This window comes from Apteryx mantelli, chromosome 39 (assembly GCF_036417845.1).
Source record: "Apteryx mantelli isolate bAptMan1 chromosome 39, bAptMan1.hap1, whole genome shotgun sequence".
Lineage (NCBI taxonomy): Eukaryota > Metazoa > Chordata > Aves > Apterygiformes > Apterygidae > Apteryx > Apteryx mantelli.
This window is the reverse complement of record NC_090016.1, coordinates 186,938-205,069: the sequence shown is the minus strand read 5'-3', so window position 1 is coordinate 205,069 and position 18,132 is coordinate 186,938. Positions and strand designations below refer to the sequence as shown.

The 18,132-nt window shown below is 63.2% G+C and overlaps 1 protein-coding gene across 1 annotated transcript; it reads left to right on the top strand.

The window, feature by feature from the left end:
- The first annotated feature begins 356 nt into the window (after positions 1 to 356).
- Positions 357 to 17,601, top strand: TGM1 (transglutaminase 1). The gene is made up of 15 exons (XM_067314991.1): positions 357 to 413; positions 2,386 to 2,611; positions 3,674 to 3,853; positions 4,480 to 4,758; positions 6,461 to 6,579; positions 7,334 to 7,441; positions 8,577 to 8,751; positions 10,359 to 10,497; positions 11,448 to 11,551; positions 12,296 to 12,384; positions 13,195 to 13,348; positions 14,444 to 14,731; positions 15,403 to 15,563; positions 15,764 to 15,900; positions 16,962 to 17,601. The coding sequence occupies exons 2-15, from the start codon at positions 2,389 to 2,391 to the stop codon at positions 17,221 to 17,223; spliced, it is 2,418 nt and encodes an 805-aa protein (XP_067171092.1). The 5' UTR covers positions 357 to 413; positions 2,386 to 2,388; the 3' UTR covers positions 17,224 to 17,601.
- The last annotated feature ends 531 nt before the right edge of the window (positions 17,602 to 18,132 follow it).

The following is an 18,132-nucleotide window of genomic DNA, read 5'->3' as shown; positions in this document are numbered from 1 at the left end:
TGGTGCCTCCCCATAGGGTCCCCCCTGCCACATAGTGACCCCTACCACATAGTGAGCTATGGTGCCGCCCCATAGGGTCCCCCCTGCCACATAGTGAGCCATGGTGCCTCCCCATAGGGTCCCCCCTGCCACATAGTGACCCCTGCCACATAGTGAGCCATGCTGCCTCCCCATAAGGTTCCCCCTGCCATATAGTGAGCCCTGGGGGGGGGGGGAGGCAGGTGAGGGAGTTCCCGGATGCCTGGGCCCCTGCCCCGCCCTTCCCCCCAGGTATGGGGCAATCAGGGAGGGGCGGGGCCCCGCCTGGCCACGCCCCTTCCTCCCCGGGACCCGCCCCTTCCCCCCCCCCCCACACACACACACAGGCCACCGCAGCGGCGCCAGTGAGTTCCAGGTGCTGGGAGCACTGGGAGGTACTGGGAGCACTGGGAGCTCGGGGGGAGGGTTACTGGGGGGCACTGGGAGCACTGGGAGGGGGATACTGGGCGGACTGGGAGCACTGGGAGGACCGGGAGGGGGAAACTGGGGTTACTGGGAGCAGTGGGAGGGGGAAACTGGGAGGACTGAGGGGGTGTTGGGGTTACTGGGAGCACTGGGAGGGGTCCTGAGGGTACTGGGAGCACTGGGAGCACTGGGAGGGGATACTGGGGTTACTGGGAGCGCCGGGAACTGGGAGGCACTGGGCAGACTGGGAGCCCTGGGAAGAGGTAACTGGGCTTACTGGGATCAATGGGAGGGAGGTAACCGGGGTTACTGGGAGCACTGGGAGGGCGAAACTGGGGTAACTGGGAGCACTGGGAGGGGGAAACTGGGAGGGGATAACTGGGAGCACTGGGAGGGGGCTACTGGGAGCACTGGGAGAGGTTACTGGGCTGACTGGGGCTACTGGGAGGGGTTAACTGGGGTAACTGGGAGGATACTGGGAGGACTGGGAGGATACTGGGAGGACTGGGAGGGGGACACTGGGCGAACTGGGAGGGGGACACTGGGAGAACTGGGAGGGGGACACTGGGAGGACTGGGAGGGGGATACTGGGAGCACTGGGAGGGGGGAACCGGGAGCACTGGGAACGCTGGGAGGGGGGAACTGGGCAGACTGGGGGAACTGGTCGGGCCGGGAGAGCGCCCGGACGCCTGGGCCCCGCCGCGGCGGGGGAGGAGGAGCTGCTCGGGCAGGCCCGGACGCCTGGGCCCCTCCCGGCGCTGGGCGGGGCACTGGGAGCCACTGGGAGGCACTGGGAGGCACTGGGAGCCGCCGAGAGGGGCACTGGGAGCCACTGGGAGGCACTGGGAGCCACTGAGAGGGCCACTGGGAGGCACTGGGAGAAAGTCGAGGTGGAACTGGGCCATACTGGGAGCCTGGGAGGGGCCGTACTGGTCTATACTGGGCCATACTGGTCTGAATTGGTCCATACTGGTCCATACGGGTCCAGACTGGCCATAGTGGGAGAGGGCTACAGGGTTGTATTGGTTCCTACTGGTGTTACTGGTCCTACTGGGAAGGGTTTGGTGGCCTTGATGGGCCATCCTGGAAGGCCTTACTGGTCCATACTGGTCCATACTGGTCTGAATTGGTCCATACTGGTCCACAGGGGTCCAGACTGGCCATAGTGGGAGAGGGCTACGGGGTTGTATTGGTTCCTACTGGTGTTACTGGTCCTACTGGGAAGGGTTTGGTGGCCTTCATGAGCCATCCAGGAAGGTCTTACTGGTCCATACTGGTCTGAATTGGTCCATACTGGTCCATACGGGTCCATATGGTCTACAGTGGTCCATACTGGTTCATAGTAGTCCATAGTAACCCATACTGGGCCATACTGGTCCTACTGGGAAGAGTTTGGTGGCCACGATGGACCATCCAGGAAGGTTTTATTGGTCCATGGTGGTCTGTACTGGTCTACACTGGTCCATACTGGTCCACAGTGGTCTATTCTGGTCTATAGAGGTCCATACTAGTCCATAGTGGTCTGTAGTAACCCATACTGGGCCATACTGGTCCTACTGGGAAGAGTTTGGTGGCCACGATGGACCATCCAGGAAGATCTTACTGGTCCATATTAGTCTATACTGGTCTACAGTAGTCCATACTGGTCCATAGTGGTCTATTCTGGTCCATAGTGGTCTATTCTGGTCTATAGAGGTCTATACTGGTTCATAGTAACTCATACTGGGCCATACTGGTCCTACTGGGAAGAGTTTGTTGGCCACGATGGACCATCTAAGAAGATCTTAGTGGTCTACAGAGCTCTCTACTGGTTTGTGCTTTTTCTTACTGGTCTGTACTGGTCTATATGGGTCTATACGGGTTTGTACAGGTTTGTACTGGTTTATGCTGGTTTATACTGGTTTGTACTGGTTGATACTGGTCTAACGCCCCCCACCGCAGGCGATGCCGGACGCCGACCCCCGCCTGGATCCGGGCCGCTGGGCGGCCGCCAGCTTCCGGGGTCGGGGGGCTCCGTCGCCTTCTCCGCCCCGGCCCCGTCGGGGCTTCTGGCGGCGCCTGGGCAGGTGCTGCGGGTGCTGCGGGTGCTGCCGCCGGGGCACCGACGACTGGGAGCCCCCCCCCGGCGAGGTGCCGGGCCGCCGGCCCCCCCAGCCCCTCCGTCCCGGTGAGTTTCGGGGCGAAAAAACAGCCTTTTCGGGCAAAAAAACAGCTCCCTGTGGCGGTTTCAAGGCTCCCCCGGGGGTGGTTTGGCAGTTTCGAGGCTCCCCCCGGCATCCCAAAAGCTCCACGGGGGTTGCGGTGCCCCCCCCGCTGCTTCGCGCCCCTCCCTCTTTGCCCCGTCGCCGCTTTGGGGCGGAAACCACCGGTTTTGGGCAATTTGGGGGTGGAAATGGCGGTTTTGAGGCACCCGCGAAAGCGGTTTGGGGACGTTTTGGGGTGGACTCGCGCGGGGTTTTCGCGGCGTTGCTCGCCACCGTCACCCGCTCGATTTGCCGGCCCCCCCGCCACCGTTTTGGGTCCAAACCGCCTAGTTTTAGGCTGTTTCCAGGCTTTTGGGGTGAAAACAGTGGTTTCAAGCCCCCCCCCAAAAATGTGTTTTTTGGGGTGTTTTGGGGGTTTCTGGAGGTCGGATTCGTGCGGGTTTTTTTTTACGATGCCACCAACTGCCGTCACCCGCTCAATTTACGGGTCTCCTGCCACCATTTTGGTTCCAAAACCCCTAATTTTGGGGCCATTCCAAGACCTTTAGGGCAAAAACAGCGGTTTCAAGGCCCCCCATAGGTGGTTTTTGGGGCGTTTGGGGGCTTCCCGGGGTCGGATCCGCGCGGGGTTTTCGCGGCGCCGCTCCCTGCCATCACCCGCTCACCTTGCTGCCCCCCCGCCGCCATTTTGATCCCCCAAAGCCCCATTTTTTGGCCATTCCAAGACCTTTAGGTCAAAAACAGCGGTTTCAAGGCCCCCCCATAGGTGGTTTTTGGGGCGTTTGGGGGCTTCCCGGGGTCGGATCCGCGCGGAGTTTTCGCGGCGCCGCTCCCTGCCGTCACCCGCTCACCTTGCTGCCCCCCCTGCCGCCATTTTGATCCCCCAAAGCCCCATTTTCCGGCCATTCCAAGACCTTTAGGTCAAAAACAGCGGTTTCAAGGCCCCCCCATAGGTGGTTTTTGGGGCGTTTGGGGGCTTCCCGGGGTCGGATCCGCGCGGGGGTTTCACAGTTGCCCCCCGCCAGGCCTGCTGGCCCCCCGGGGCCTGGTGGTGGGTTCGGCGGCCGACCGGGTCGCCCACCACACGGCCGAATTCGCCTGCCGCAACTTCGTGGGGCGCCGGGGCCAAGCCTTCGGCCTCCGCGTCCTCCTGCCCCGGCCCTTCGACCCCGACGACGACCGCCTCTGCGTGGAGCTCGTCCTCGGTGGGGGGGCAATTCGGGGCTAAGGGGGGCAATTAGGGGCTGGGGGGGCAATTAGGGGCTGGGGGGCAATTATAGGCCTGGGGGCAATTAAGTGGCTGGGGGTAATTGGGGGTTGGGGGGTAATTGGGAGCTGGGGGTTATTGGGGGCTGGGGGGGCAATTGGGGCCTGGGGGGCAATTAAGGGTCGGGGGTAATTGGGGTCTGGGGGTAATTAAGGGCCTGGGGGGCAACTGGGAACTGGGGGGGGTTATTGGGGCTGGGGGAGGGCAATTGGGGCCTGGGGGGCAATTAAGGGTCGGGGGTAATTGGGGGCTGGGGGTAATTAAGGGCCTGGCGGGGCAATTAAGTGTTGGGGGGCAATTGGGAACTGGGGGGGGGCAATTGGGTCCAGGGGGGCAATTAAAGGCCTGGGGGCAGTTAAGGGGTGGGGGGTAATCAAGGGGTTGGGGGGTAATTGGGGCCTGGGGGGGGCAATTGGGGCCTGGGGGGGGCAATTGGGGGCTGGGGGGGGCACCACGGTGGGGTGGGCGATGATGTCATCGGCAGCCCTGATGACCACACGGGGAGGGCGGTGACGTCACCCTGGGGGGGCGGGGCAATGACATCATCACGGCCCCGCCCCGCAGGCCCCACCCCCCAGGTGGCCAAGGGCACCCACGTCCTCGTCCCCCTGGGCGAGACCTCGGCCACCGGCTGGACCGCCGAGGAGGAGGAGGAGGGGGCCGAGGAAGGGGCGGAGCCGCCCGGCGCCGGCCCCGCCCTCCGGCTCCGCCTCGCCGCCCCGCCCGACGCCCCCATCGGCCGCTACCGCCTCAGCGTCAAGACCCGCACGGGGGCCGGCGAGTACGCGGCGCCCTTCGACGAAGCCAACGACCTCTTCCTCCTCTTCAACCCCTGGTGCCCCGGTGAGGCGGCCCCCCGTTTCGGGGCGGAAAACTCGCTTCCGGGGCGGTTTCGGGGCTCCCCGCGCCGAGATTTGGTGGTTTCGGGGCTCCCCGCACCGAGATTTGGTGGTTTCGGGGCTCCTCACACCGAGATTTGGTGGTTTCGGGGCTCCCCGCACCGAGATTCGGCGGTTTCGGGGCTCCTCACACCGAGATTCGGCAGTTTCGGGGCTCCCCGTGCCGAGATTCGGTGGTTTCGGGGCTCCCCGCACTGAGATTTGGTGGTTTCGGGGCTCCTCACACCGAGATTTGGTGGTTTCGGGGCTCCCCGCACCGAGATTCGGCGGTTTCGGGGCTCCTCACACCGAGATTCGGCAGTTTCGGGGCTCCCCGTGCCGAGATTCAGCAGTTTCGGGGCTCCCCACACTGAGATTCGGTGGTTTCGGGGCTCCCCGTGCCGAGATTCGGTGGTTTCGGGGCTCCCCGTGCTGAGATTTGGCAGTTTCGGGGCTCCCCGTGCTGAGGTTTGGCGGTTTCAGGGTTCCTCACACTGAGATTCGGCGGTTTCGGGGCTCCCCGCGCTGAGATTCGGCGGTTTCGGGGCTCCCCGCACCGAGATTCGGTGGTTTCGGGGCTCCCCGCACCGAGATTTGGTGGCTTCAGGGCGCCCCGCGCTGAGATTCGGTGGTTTCGGGGCTCCCCAAGCCAAGATTTGGTGGTTTCAGGGCTCCCGGCACTGAGGTTTGGCGGTTTCGGGGCTCCTCACACCGAGATTCGGCGGTTTCAGGGCTCCCCATGCCGAGATTCAGCGGTTTCAGGGCTCCCCGCACTGAGATTCGGCGGTTTCGGGGCTCCCCGTGCCGAGATTCAGAAGTTTTGGGGCTCCCCGCACCGAGATTTGGTGGTTTCAGGGCTCCCTGCACTGAGGTTTGGCGGTTTCGGGGCTCCCTGCGCTGAGATTCGGCGGTTTTGGGGCTCCCCGCGCTGAGATTCAGCGGTTTCAGGGCTCCCCGCACTGAGATTCGGCGGTTTCGTGGCTGCCCGCACTGAAATTCAGTGGTTTTGGGGCTCCCCGCACCGAGATTCGGCGGTTTCGGGGCTCCCCGCGCCAAGATTCGGTGGTTTTGGGGCTCCCCGCACGGAGGTTTGGCAGTTTCGGGGCTCCCCATGCCGAGATTCAGCGGTTTCGGGGCTCCCCACACTGGGATTTGGTGGTTTTGGGGCTCCCTGTGCCAAAATTCGGCGGTTTTGGGGCTCCCCACACTGAGATTCGGCGGTTTCGGGGCTCCCCGTGCCGAGATTCAGTGGTTTTGGGGCTCCACGCACTGAGATTTGTCAGTTTTATGGTTCCCCGTGTCAAAATTTGGCGGTTTCAGGGCTCCCCATGCTGAGATTCGGCGGTTTCGGGGCTTCCCGTGCTGAGATTCAGCAGTTTCAGGGTTCCCTGTGTCAAAATTTGGCAGTTTCGGGGCTCCCCACGCTGAGATTTGGCAGTTTTGGGGCTCCCTACACCGAGATCTGGCAGTTTCGGGGTTCCCCATGTCAAAATTTGGCAGTTTCAGGGCTCCCCACACCGAGATTTGGTGGTTTCGAGGCTCCCCGCCCATTTTCAGGGCCCCCAAACGACCGTTTCGGTGGGGTTTTCACCCAATCCGGATTGGGGGCGGGCATCAAGGTTTTGGGGACCCCCCCACCCTGATTTCGGGGTGTCCCCCCCCCCCAGACGACCTCGTCTACATGGAGACCACGAACGACCTTAACGAGTACGTCCTTAACGAGTCGGGGCGCATCTTCTACGGCACCGAGGCGCAGATCGCCGAGCGCTCCTGGAACTACGGGCAGGTACCTCCACACCGGGAGACCCCAAAACGCCTCTTTTTCACCCCAAAAAATCAGGGTGGGACCCCAAAACCCCAGGGCGGGACCCCAAAATCTGGTGGGAGCCCAGAATCCTGGCGGGACCCAAAAATCATGGGTGAGACCCCCAAAAATCCTTGAGGGACCTCAAATATCTGGGCTTAGACCCCAAATCTGGTGGTCTCCAAAAATCCGGAAGGGCCCCAAAAATCCAAGGGGGCCCCAAAAGACCTGGAGGGACCCCAAAATCCTCAGTTAGACCCCCCAAAATCCAGGAGGGGCTCCAAAAATCCTGGAGGACCCCAAAAATCCTGGGTTGGACCCCAAAATCCTGAGTTTAGACCCCAAATCCAGGAAGACTCCCACAAATCTTGGGGATCCCCCCAAAACTGGGCCCCCAAATAACAGGGGAGATCCCAGAACCCTTGGTGGGGCCCCAAAACCAGGTGCGGCTCCAAAAATCATTGTTTGGACCCCAAAATCCTTGGTGGGGGGGGTCAAAAATGGGTGGGGGGGTCTCCAAAATACAGGGGGGGTCCCCAAAAAGGGTGGTAGACCCCAAAACTGGTCTCCAAAACGAGTGGGAGCTCCCCAAAAGGGTGGTGGCTCCCCATAATGACCACGAGGAACTCCAGAAGGACGTGTGGCTTCGAGGGGGGGGTTCTCCAGGGAGGCGGGAGGTTTTTGGGGTGGATCGGGGAGGTTTTGGGGCGCCGCCCAAATTTTGGGGCGCCCCCAGTTCGACGCCGGCGTGCTCGAGGCCTGTCTCCACATCCTGGACCGTCGGGGGATGCCCCACGCCGCCCGGGGCGACCCCATCATGGTGTCTCGCGTCGTCTCTGCCATGGTGGGTCTCGGAGGGGGGTTTGCGAGGAGCCTGGGGGGGTTTTGGGGTGCATTATGGGCATTTGGGGTGAGATACGGAAGATCTCGTGGTGCGTTATGGAGGTTTTGGGGGGGGGGAGGAATTTTGGGGTGAGATAGGGAGGTTTGGGGGGTTCCCATCCGATTTTGGTGTGGTTCCCGTTGGGTTTTGGTGGTTCCCGTTGGGTTTTGGAGAGGATTCACTGGGTTTTGGGTGGTTCCCGTTGGGTTTTGGGTGGTTCCCGTTGGGTTTTGGGTGGTTCCCGTTGGGTTTTGGTGGCTCCCGTTGGGTTTTGGTGGGTTCCTGTAGGGTTTTGGTGGGTTCCTGTAGGGTTTTGGTGGGTTCCTGTGGATCTCGTTGGGTTTTGGGGAGGTTTCATTGGATTTTGGGTGGTTCCTGTAGGGTTTTGGTGGGTTCCTGTGGATCTCGTTGGGTTTTGGGGAGGTTTCATTGGATTTTGGGGGTTCCTGTTGGGGTTTTGAGTGGTTCCCGTTGGGTTTTGAGCAGTTCCATTGGGTTTTGGTGGGTTCCCATGGTTTTTTGGGGTGTTTCCCGTTGGGTTCGGGGTGGTTCTATTGGGTTTTGGTGGGTTCCCGTTGAGTTTTTGGGTGCTCCAATTGGGTTTTGTTGGATTTTTGGGAGTTCCCATTGGGTTTTGGTGGGTTCCCGTTGGGTTTGGTGGGTTCCCGTTGAGTTTTGGGGTGCTTCCATTGGGTTTTGTTGGATTTTGGGGGGTTCCTGTTGTGTTTTGGGTGCTCCCATTGGGTTTTGGTGAGTTCCTGTTGGGTTTGGTGGGTTCCCGTTGAGTTTTTGGGTGCTCCCATTGGGTTCCCGTTGGGTTTTGGGTGGTTCCTGTTGAGTTTTGGGTGGTTCACGTTGGTTTTTGGTGGCTTCCCGTTGGGTTTTGGTGGCTTCCCGTTGGGTTCCCGTTGGGTTTGGTGGCTTCCCATCAGGCTTCGATGGCTCCCCGAGCTTTTGAGCTGCTCCCTTGGCTTTCGGGGTGTTTCGCCACATTTTAGGGGTGGGTGGGAGGAGCTTCCTGGGGTTTTGGGGTGGGGCGGGGGCTGCCCTCGCCGTGGGGCGCCCCCCCCACGGACCTCGGGGTGCCCCGGCGCAGGTGAACTCCCTGGACGACAACGGGGTGCTGGTGGGCAACTGGACGGGCGACTATGCCCAGGGCACCAACCCCTCGGCCTGGGCCGGCTCCGTGGACATCCTGCGCTCCTACCACGGCTCCGGCGCCCCCGTGCGCTACGGCCAGTGCTGGGTCTTCGCCGGCGTCATGACCACGGGTGAGCGCCGGGCCCTACTGGTTTCTACTGGTTTCTACTGGTTTCGAGCGGGTCAGAGTGGTTTCTACTGGGTTGGAGTCGTTTATGGTGGGAGAGGGGCCGAAAGGGCTTTTGGAGCTCCTAGAAGGAGCCTTGAGGCCTCCTTGTGGTCCCATGTGGCCTGTTTCTGCCTGTTTCTGCCTGTTTCTGCCTGTTTCTGCCTGTTTCTGCCTGTTTCTGCCTGTTTTTTGCATGTTTTTGCCAGTTTTCATGTGTTTTTTGCTCGTAACCGGGTGCGTTTGCATGTTTTCGCGTGGTTTTCCGTCTTGTCACGTGTTGTAGCTTGTTGTCACATGTCGTTGCGTGTTGTTGCATGTTGTCGCGTGTTATTGGGTGGTTTTGCCTGTTTTTTGCCTGCCATTGCCTGTTTTTGCCTGTTTTTGCCTGCCATTGCCTGTTTTTGCCTGTTTTCATGTGTTTTTTGCTCATAACCGGGTGCATTTGCGTGTTTTCGCATGGTTTTGCATCTTGTCACGTGTTGTGGCTTGTCGTCACGTGTCATTGCGTGCTGTTGCGTGTTGTCACGTGTTATCGTGTGGTTTTGCCTGTTTTTTGCCTGCATTTGCCTGTTTTCACCTGTTTTTTGCCTGCCATTGCCTGTTTTTGCCAGTTTTCATGTGTTTTTTGCTCATAACCGGGTGCATTTGCATGTTTTCGCGTGGTTTTGCGCCTTATCGTGTGTTGTGGCTTGTCGCCGCGTGTCGTTGCGTGTTTTTTGCCCGTCGTCGCGTGTTTTTGCCTCTTACGGCACGTTTTTTTGCCCGTCGTCGGGCGGTTTTGACCGTTCTGGCGTGTCTTCGCGTGTTTTTGCGTGTGGTCGCGTGTTCTTGCTCGTCATGAGGCGTCCATGCGTGTTCTCACGTGTTGTGGCGTCTTGTTGCTTGTTGTCGGGGTGTTTTTGCGTGTTATCGCGTGTTTTTGCGTGTTATCGCGTGTTATCGCGTGTTATCGCGTGTTTTTGCGTGTTATCGCGAATATTCGTGACTATTTGCGTGTTTTTGCGTGTTACCCCTCCCCCCACTGCAGTGCTGGGCCTGGCCCCCGGCACGACGACTCCGTGTTATCCCGTGACATCCCGTGTTATCCCGTGTCGCACCCTCCTCGCCCCCGTGCTGGGCCCATCTCCCCCCACGACGCCTCCCCGTGTCCCCCCCGTGTCCCCGGGCCCCTCGGCGACGTCCCGCGTCGTTCCGTGTTATCCCATGACATCGCGTGTTATCCCGTGACATCGCGTGTTATCCCATGTTATCCCGTGTCGCACCCTCCTCGCCCCCGTGCTGGGCCCAGCCACCCCCACGCCGCCTCCCCGTGTCCCCCCCGTGTCCCCGGGCCCCTCGGCAACGTCCCGCGTCGTTCCGTGTTATCCCGTGACGTCGCGTGTTATCCCGTGACATCGCGTGTTATCCCGTGTTATCCCGTGTCGCACCCTCCTCGCCCCCGTGCTGGGCCTATCTCCCCCCACGCCGCCTCCCCGTGTCCCCCCCGTGTCCCCGGGCCCCTCGGCGACGTCCCGCGTCGTTCCGTGTTATCCCGTGACGTCGCGTGTCGTCCCGTGTCGCCCCCCGCAGTGCTGCGCTGCCTGGGGCTGCCCACCCGCACCGTCACCAACTACAACTCGGCCCACGACACCGACGTGTCCCTCACCACCGACATCTACTTCGACGAGAACATGCGGCCCCTGGAGCGCCTCAACACCGACTCCGTCTGGTACTGGTTTATACTGGTCTATACTGGTTTATACTGGTCTATACTGGTTTCCACTGGGAGAGGGCCTGGGGGGCACTGGGAGGCGGATCGGGAGCAGGACGAGCTGATGTAGGGAGACAGCAGCTCGTCCTGGGCTGTACTGGTCTATACTGGTTCATATTGGCCCATATTGGTCTTATAGTAGTCCATACTGGTTTATACTGGTTCGTAGTGGACCATATGGCTTTTTATAGCAGTCCGTACTGGTTTATACTGGTTTATACCCATCTCTAGTGGGCCAAAGGGGTTTTATATCAGTCCATACTGGTCCGTACTGGTGCATACTGGTTTATATTGCTCCATAGTGGACCACAGGGGTTTTATACCACCCCATACTGGTCCCTACTGGTTTATATTGGTCCATAGTGGATCATAGAGGTTTAATATCAAACTGCATTGAGCCATACTGGTTTATACTGGTCCATGGTGGACCATACAGGTTTTATACCAGTCCATACAGGTCCATACGGGTTTATACTGGGCCATAGGAGTTTTATAACAGTCCATACCATTCTCTACTGGTTTATACTGGTCCGGAGCGGGCCATAGGGGGTTTCTACCAGTCCATGCTGGTCCATACTGGTCTATAGTGCACCATAGGGGTTGTATACTGGTCCATACCAGGCCATACTGGTTTCTATTGGCCCATAGTGGACCATAGGGGCTTTAAACCACTGCGTACCAGTTCATACTGGTTTATACTGGTCCATACCAGTCTATACTGGACCATAGCGGGCCATAGAGCTTTCCTGTTGGTCCCTACTGGTTTATACTGGTCCAGAATGGCCTCTACAGGTTTTATCCCAGCCCGTACTGGGCCGCAGTGGGGTTTATTGGTCCGGAGGGGTGTTATACCGGTGCGCGCCTGTGCGTACTGGTTTGTACTGGTTCATACTGGGGCCCGCTGGTAGGAACTTCCACGTGTGGAACGACTGCTGGATGAAGCGGCCCGACCTCCCCAGCGGCTACGACGGGTGGCAGGTCCTCGACGCCACCCCCCAGGAGACCAGCAGCGGTATACTGGGGCGAACTGGGCCATACTGGGCTGGGCCGGGCCATACAGGGGCTGGGCTGGGCCATACTGGGCCGTGCTGGTCTGTAATGGCTTGTACTGGGAGGTACTGGGCCATACGGGGCAGGACCAGGCCGTATTGTGCTGTGATGGCCTATAATGGCCTGTACTGGGCCATACTGGGAGGTACTGGGCCATATGGGGCTGGACTGGGCCAGACAGGGCTGTGCTGGTCTATAATGACCTGTACTGGTCTGTACTGGGACGTACTGGGCCATACTGGGATGTACTGGTCCATACTGGCCTGTGCAGGGCTAGGCCATATGTGGCTGGACTGGTCTGTACTGGGCCATAAGGGGCTGTAGTGGGCCATACTGGGCTGTGCTGGTCTGTAATGGTCTGTACTGGTCCATACTGGGCCACAATGGGCCATACTGGCTCTACTGGGCCATACTGGGAGGTATTGGGCCATACTGGGCCATACTGGGCCATACTGGTCTGTACAGGGCTAGGCCATACGCAGCTGTACTGGTCTATACTGGGCCATAGGAAGGTCGTACTGGCCCATACTGGGCCCTAGTGGCTCTACTGGGCCATACTGGGAGGTACTGGGCCATACAGGGGCTATAACAGGGCCGTACTGGGCAGTAGCAGGCTGTAAGGTGGCCATACTGGTCCATACTGGTCCGTATCGTTCCGTACTGGTGGGGAACTGGTGGGGAACTGGTGGGGAACTGGTGTCGGCAGGGCTCTTCTGCTGCGGGCCCTGCTCGGTGACGGCGGTGAAGAACGGCGAGGTCTTCCTCAAGTACGACACCCCCTTCGTCTTCGCCGAGGTCAGGGGGCTGGGCCTGGGAGGTGGGGGCGGGGCCTGGGGTTTGGGAGGGGCCTGGTGGGCGGGGCTATAAGCACGGAGGCGGGGCCTACGGTGACCGGGAGGGGAGGGAGAGCCGGGTTGGAGGGGGCTTGGAGGCAGGCTGGGGGGCGGGGCTTAGGGAAGGGGGCGTGTTCATTGTGTGGGGCGTGGCTAATGAAATGGGAGTGGCTTGGGGAATTGGGGCGTGGCTTATGAGTGGGGGCGGGGCTTATGGGCAGGGGCGGGGCTTAGCGCCTACCTGGGGGGTGTGACGTGCAGCACAGGGCAGGAGAGGAGGGGGAGGCGTGGCTTGCTGGAGGGGGCGTGGCCTATGCAAATTGGACTTTGTTCTATGCAAATGAGGGGCGTGGCCACACACACCCCCTTGGGGGCCAGTGGAACCTCTTAGGGGGAGGCTGCATTCAAAGGGGGGTGTGGCTATATGAAGGGTGGGCGTGGCTATGCAAATTAGCGCGTGTATGCAAAATAGGGGGCGTGGCCACGTGCCTCGGCAGAACCTCTTGGTGGGGGGCCGCCATTGGCCGGGGGGGAGGGTGGGGGCGGGTGCATGCAAATGAGGGAGGGGTTGTGCAAATGAGGGGCGGGGTTATGCAAACGAGGGGGGCGTGGCCACGCAGCCTTAAAGGGGCAGCGGCGCCTCCCTAGAGGGGGGAGTCACCATTAGCAAAGGGGGGGGGGTGTGGAAAGGGGGGGGCGGGCGCATGCAAATGAAGGCGGGGCTATGCAAATTAGCGGGCGTGTCCATGCTAACGAGGGGGCGTGGCCTCAGGTGAACAGCGACAAGGTGTACTGGCAGCGGCAGCCCGGCGGCGGCTTCGCCGTGGTGCACGTGGAGGAGGGGGCCATCGGGCGCCGCATCAGCACCCTGGGGGCGGGCTCCGCCGCCCGAATGGACGTCACCCACCAGTACAAGCACCCCGAGGGTGAGGCCCCGCCCCCTCTCCCCCACCACGGCCCCGAAGACCCCCCTCCCCCACCAACCCGTGACCAGTGACCCCTCCTCGCCCAACCAATGACCCTTCCTCGCCCAACTGATGACCTATGAACCCCCAACCCGTGACCCTTGACCCCTCCTCGCCCAACCGATGACCTATGAACCCCCAACCCGTGACCCTTGACCCCTCATTGCCCAACCAATGACCCCTCCTCGCCCAAACGATGACCTATGAACCCCCAACCTGTGACCCTTGACCCCTCCTCGCCCAACCGATGACCTATGAACCCCCAACCCGTGACCCTTGACCCCTCATTGCCCAACCAGTGACTCCTCCTCGCCCAACCGATGACCTATGAACCCATGACCCATGACCCTTGACCCCTTGTTGCCCAACTGATGACCTATGAACCCCCAGCCCGTGACCCTTGACCCCTCATTGCCCAACCAGTGACCCCTCCTCACCCAACCGATGACCTATGGATCCCCAACCCATGACCCTTGACCCCTCCTCACCCAACCGATGACCTATGAACCCCCAACCCTTGACCCTTGGCCCCTGTGATGCCCCAAACCGATGACCCTTGACCCCACCAAGGCCCAACCCATCACCCTGGACCCCCAGGACACCCCAAAAACTGTGACCCTTGACCCTTGTGTCGCCCATGACCCTTGATCCCCTTGGTCCCCAGCCAACAGCTCATGACCGCGCCCAACCCATGACCCTTGACCCCCAAGGCCCAACCCGTGACCCATGACCCCACCACACTCATGACCCTTGACTCCCAGCCAACGACCCTTGACCCCCGGACCCCCAACCGATGACCCTTGACCCCGGGACTGCCTGGCCAGTGACCCTTGACCCCCTGACCTCCAACCAATAACCTCTGAGCCCCAGACCCATGACCCTTGACCCCCCAACCGATGACCCTTGACTCTCCCAAGCCCATGACCCTTGACCCCTAGGACTGCCCAACCCCTTGACCCTTGAACCCCCGACTCCCAACCAATGACCCACGACCCTTGACCTCCAGGCCTCCCCCCAACCCCTGACCCCTGACCCTTGACCCTTGACCCCCCGCAGGCTCGGAGGAGGAGCGCCAGGCCGTGGCCACGGCGACGTCACACGGGTCGCGACCCCGGGCGGGCCGGGCCAGCGGGGCCCCGGCAGCCGGGGAGGTGACGGTGACGGCGGAGGCAGGGCCGGCGGTGGCAGGGGCGGAGCTGGAGCTGCGGGCGATGGCCCGCAACACGGGGGCGGAGCCCCGGACGCTCCGCCTCCGCCTGGCCCTGGCCCCCGTCCGCTACACAGGGGTCACCGGACCCCCCTTCCGGCAAGAGCAGCACCGGCGGGTCGTGCCCCCCGGCCAGGGTGAGCCCGGACGCCTGGGCCCCTCTCCCGGATGCCTGGGCCCCTTCCCTGGATGCCTGGGCCCCTTCCCGGACTCCTGGGCCCCTCTCCTGGACTCCTGGACCCCTTCCCCGGACGCCTGGGCCCCTTCCCGGACACCTGGGTCCCTTCCCTGGACGCCTGGGTCCCTTCCCGGACGCCTGGGCCCCTTCTCCCGGACGCCTGGGCCCCTTCCCCGGACGCCTGGGCCCCTCACCCGGACGCCTGGGTCCCTTTCCCGGACACCTGGGCCCTTTTCCCGGACACCTGGGCCCCTTTCCTGGATGCCTGGGCCCCTCACCCGGACGCCTGGGCCCCTCACCCGGACAGCTGGGCCCCTCATCCGGACGCCTGGGCCCCTTTTCCCGGACGTCTGGGCCCCTTCCCCGGATACCTGGGCCCCTCACCCGGACGCCTGGGTCCCTTCCCGGATGCCTGGGCCCCTTCTCCCGGACGCCTGGGCCCCTTCCCCGGACGCCTGGGTCCCTTCCCGGACACCTGGGCCCCTCTCCCGGACGCCTGGGCCCCTTCCCAGATGCCTGGGCCCTTTTCCCGGACGCCTGGGTCCCTTCCCCGGACGCCTGGGTCCCTTCCCCAGACACCTGGGTCCCTTCCCCGGACGCCTGGGTCCCTGACGCCACGCGTGTCCCCAGAGGAGACGGTGTCGATGACGGTGGCCTACTCCGAGTACGGCTCCCACGTGGGCGACCAGGACGCCCTGAAGCTGACGGTGGCCGGGACGGTGGAGGAGACGGGGCAGGTGGTAGCCAAGGAGCTGCGGGTGCGACTGCACACGCCCGACCTCACGCTGACGGTACGCCCGGACGCCTGGGCCCCTTCCCTGGACTCCTGGGCCCCTTCCCGGACGCCTGGGCCCCTTCCCGGATGCCTGGGCCCCTTTTTCCGGACACCTGGGCCCCTTCCCTGGACTCCTGGGCCCCTTCCCGGACGCCTGGGCCCCTTCCCGGATGCCTGGGACCATCCCGGACGCCTGGGCCCTCTCTTTCTTTGCAGCTCCTGGGTCCAGCCGTGGTGGGGCAGGAGACGGAGATCCAAGTCGTGTTCCAGAACCCGCTGCCCGAAACGCTCAAGGGAGCCGTTTTCCGCATGGAGGGAGCTGGAATCTCCTGTCCCAAGCCCATATCCGTGGGGTGAGTGGGCCCAGGAATCCGGGGAAAGGGGCCCAGGCATCCGGGGAAGGGGCCCAGGCGTCCGGGAAGGGGCCCAGGCGTCCGGGTGGGGTCCGGGGAAGGGGCCCAGGCGTCCGGGTGAAGGGACCCAGGCGTCCGGGGAAGGGGCCCAGGCGTCCGGGCAGGGACCCAGGTGTCTGGGAAAGGGCCCAGGCGTCCGGGTGGGGTCCGGGGAAGGGGCTCAGGCGTCCGGGGAAAGGGCCCAGGTGTCCAGGAAAAGGGCCCAGGCGTCCGGGAAAGGGACCCAGGCGTCCGGGAAGGGGCCCAGGCGTCCGGGGAAGGGGCCCAGGCGTCTGGGCAGGGACCCAGGTGTCTGGGAAGGGGCCCAGGTGTCCGGGTGAAGGGACCCAGGCGTCTGGGTGGGGTCCAGGGAAGGGGCCCAGGCGTCCGGGAAAGGGCCCAGGCGTCCGGGAAAAGGGGCCCAGGCGTCTGGGTGGGGTCCGGGAAAGGGCCCAGGCGTCCGGGAGAGGGGCTCAGGCGTCCGGGAAAGGGCCCAGGCGTCCGGGAAAAGGGGCCCAGGCGTCTGGGTGGGGTCCGGGAAGGGGCCCAGGCGTCCGGGAGAGGGGCTCAGGCGTCCGGGGAAGGGGCCCAGGCGTCCGGGAAAGGGACCCAGGTGTCCGGGGAAGGGGCCCAGGCGTCCGGGGAAGGGGCCCAGGTGTCTGGGTGGGGTCTGGGGAAGGGGCCCAGGCGTCCGGGAAGGGGCCCAGGCGTCCGGGAAAGGGACCCAGGCGTCCGGGAAGGGGCCCAGGCGTCCGGGGAAGGGGCCCAGGCGTCTGGGCAGGGACCCAGGTGTCTGGGAAGGGGCCCAGGTGTCCGGGTGAAGGGACCCAGGCGTCTGGGTGGGGTCCAGGGAAGGGGCCCAGGCGTCCGGGAAAGGGCCCAGGCGTCCGGGAGAGGGGCCCAGGCGTCTGGGAAGGGGCCCAGGCATCCGGGAAGGGGCCCAGGCGTCTGGGAAAAGGGGCCCAGGCGTCCGGGCAAGGGGCCCAGGCGTCCGGGCAGGCACCCAGGCGTCCGCGCCGCAGGGCCGTGGGGCCGGGCCAGGCCGTTCGCCTCCGGCAGCCCGTGGTGCCGCTGCGGCCGGGTCGCCGTCGCCTCGTCGCCGCCCTCGAAAGCTCCCGCCTGGGCCCCGTCCACGGCGCCCTCCTCCTCGACGTCGCCCCCGCCGCCGCCGCCGCCGCCGCTACTGGGAGCACTGGGAGCACTGGGAGCGCCCCCAGCCCCCCCCGGCGCCTGCCCCGCGGCCGCCGCCGCCGCGCTGCCCGCGCAGGCAGCACCGGCGGGTGACTGGGAGCGCTGGGAGCCGCCTTTGGGGGGTTACTGGGAGCACTGGGAGCCATTCTGGGGCTTACTGGGAGCACTGGGAGGGACTGGGAGTGCTGGGAACCTCCCTGGGGGGTTACTGGGAGCGCTGGGAGCCACTCTGGGGGTTACTGGGAGCACTGGGAGGGGACTGGGAGCCTCCCTGGAGGATTACTGGGAGCGCTGGGAGCCACTCTGGGGGTTACTGGGAGCACTGGGAGCCGTTCTGGGGGTTACTGGGAGCACTGGGAAGGACTGGGAGCACTGGGAGCTGCTCTGGGGGTTACTGGGAGCCATTCTGGGGGTTACTGGGAGCACTGGGAGGGACTGGGAGCACTGGGAGCCATTCTGGGGGGTTACTGGGAGCACTGGGAGACACTGGGAGCACTGGGAGCCTCCCTGGGGGGTTACTGGGAGCACTGGCAGCCGTTCTGCAGTGTTACTGGGAGCACTGGGAAGGACTGGGAGCACTGGGAGCTGCTCTGGGGGTTACTGGGAGCCATTCTGGGGGTTACTGGGAGCACTGGGAGGGACTGGGAGCACTGGGAGCCATTCTGGGGGGTTACTGGGAGCACTGGGAGACACTGGGAGCACTGGGAGCCTCCCTGGGGGGTTACTGGGAGCACTGGCAGCCGTTCTGCAGTGTTACTGGGAGCACTGGGAAGGACTGGGAGCACTGGGAGCTGCTCTGGGGGTTACTGGGAGCCATTCTGGGGGTTACTGGGAGCACTGGGAGGGACTGGGAGCACTGGGAGCCTCCCTGGGGTTTACTGGGAGCACTGGGAGCTGCCCTGGGGGGTTACTGGGAGCACTGGGAGCTGTTCTGCGGTGTTACTGGGAGTACTGGGAGGGACTGGGAGCACTGGGAGCTGCTCTGGGGGTTACTGGGAGCTG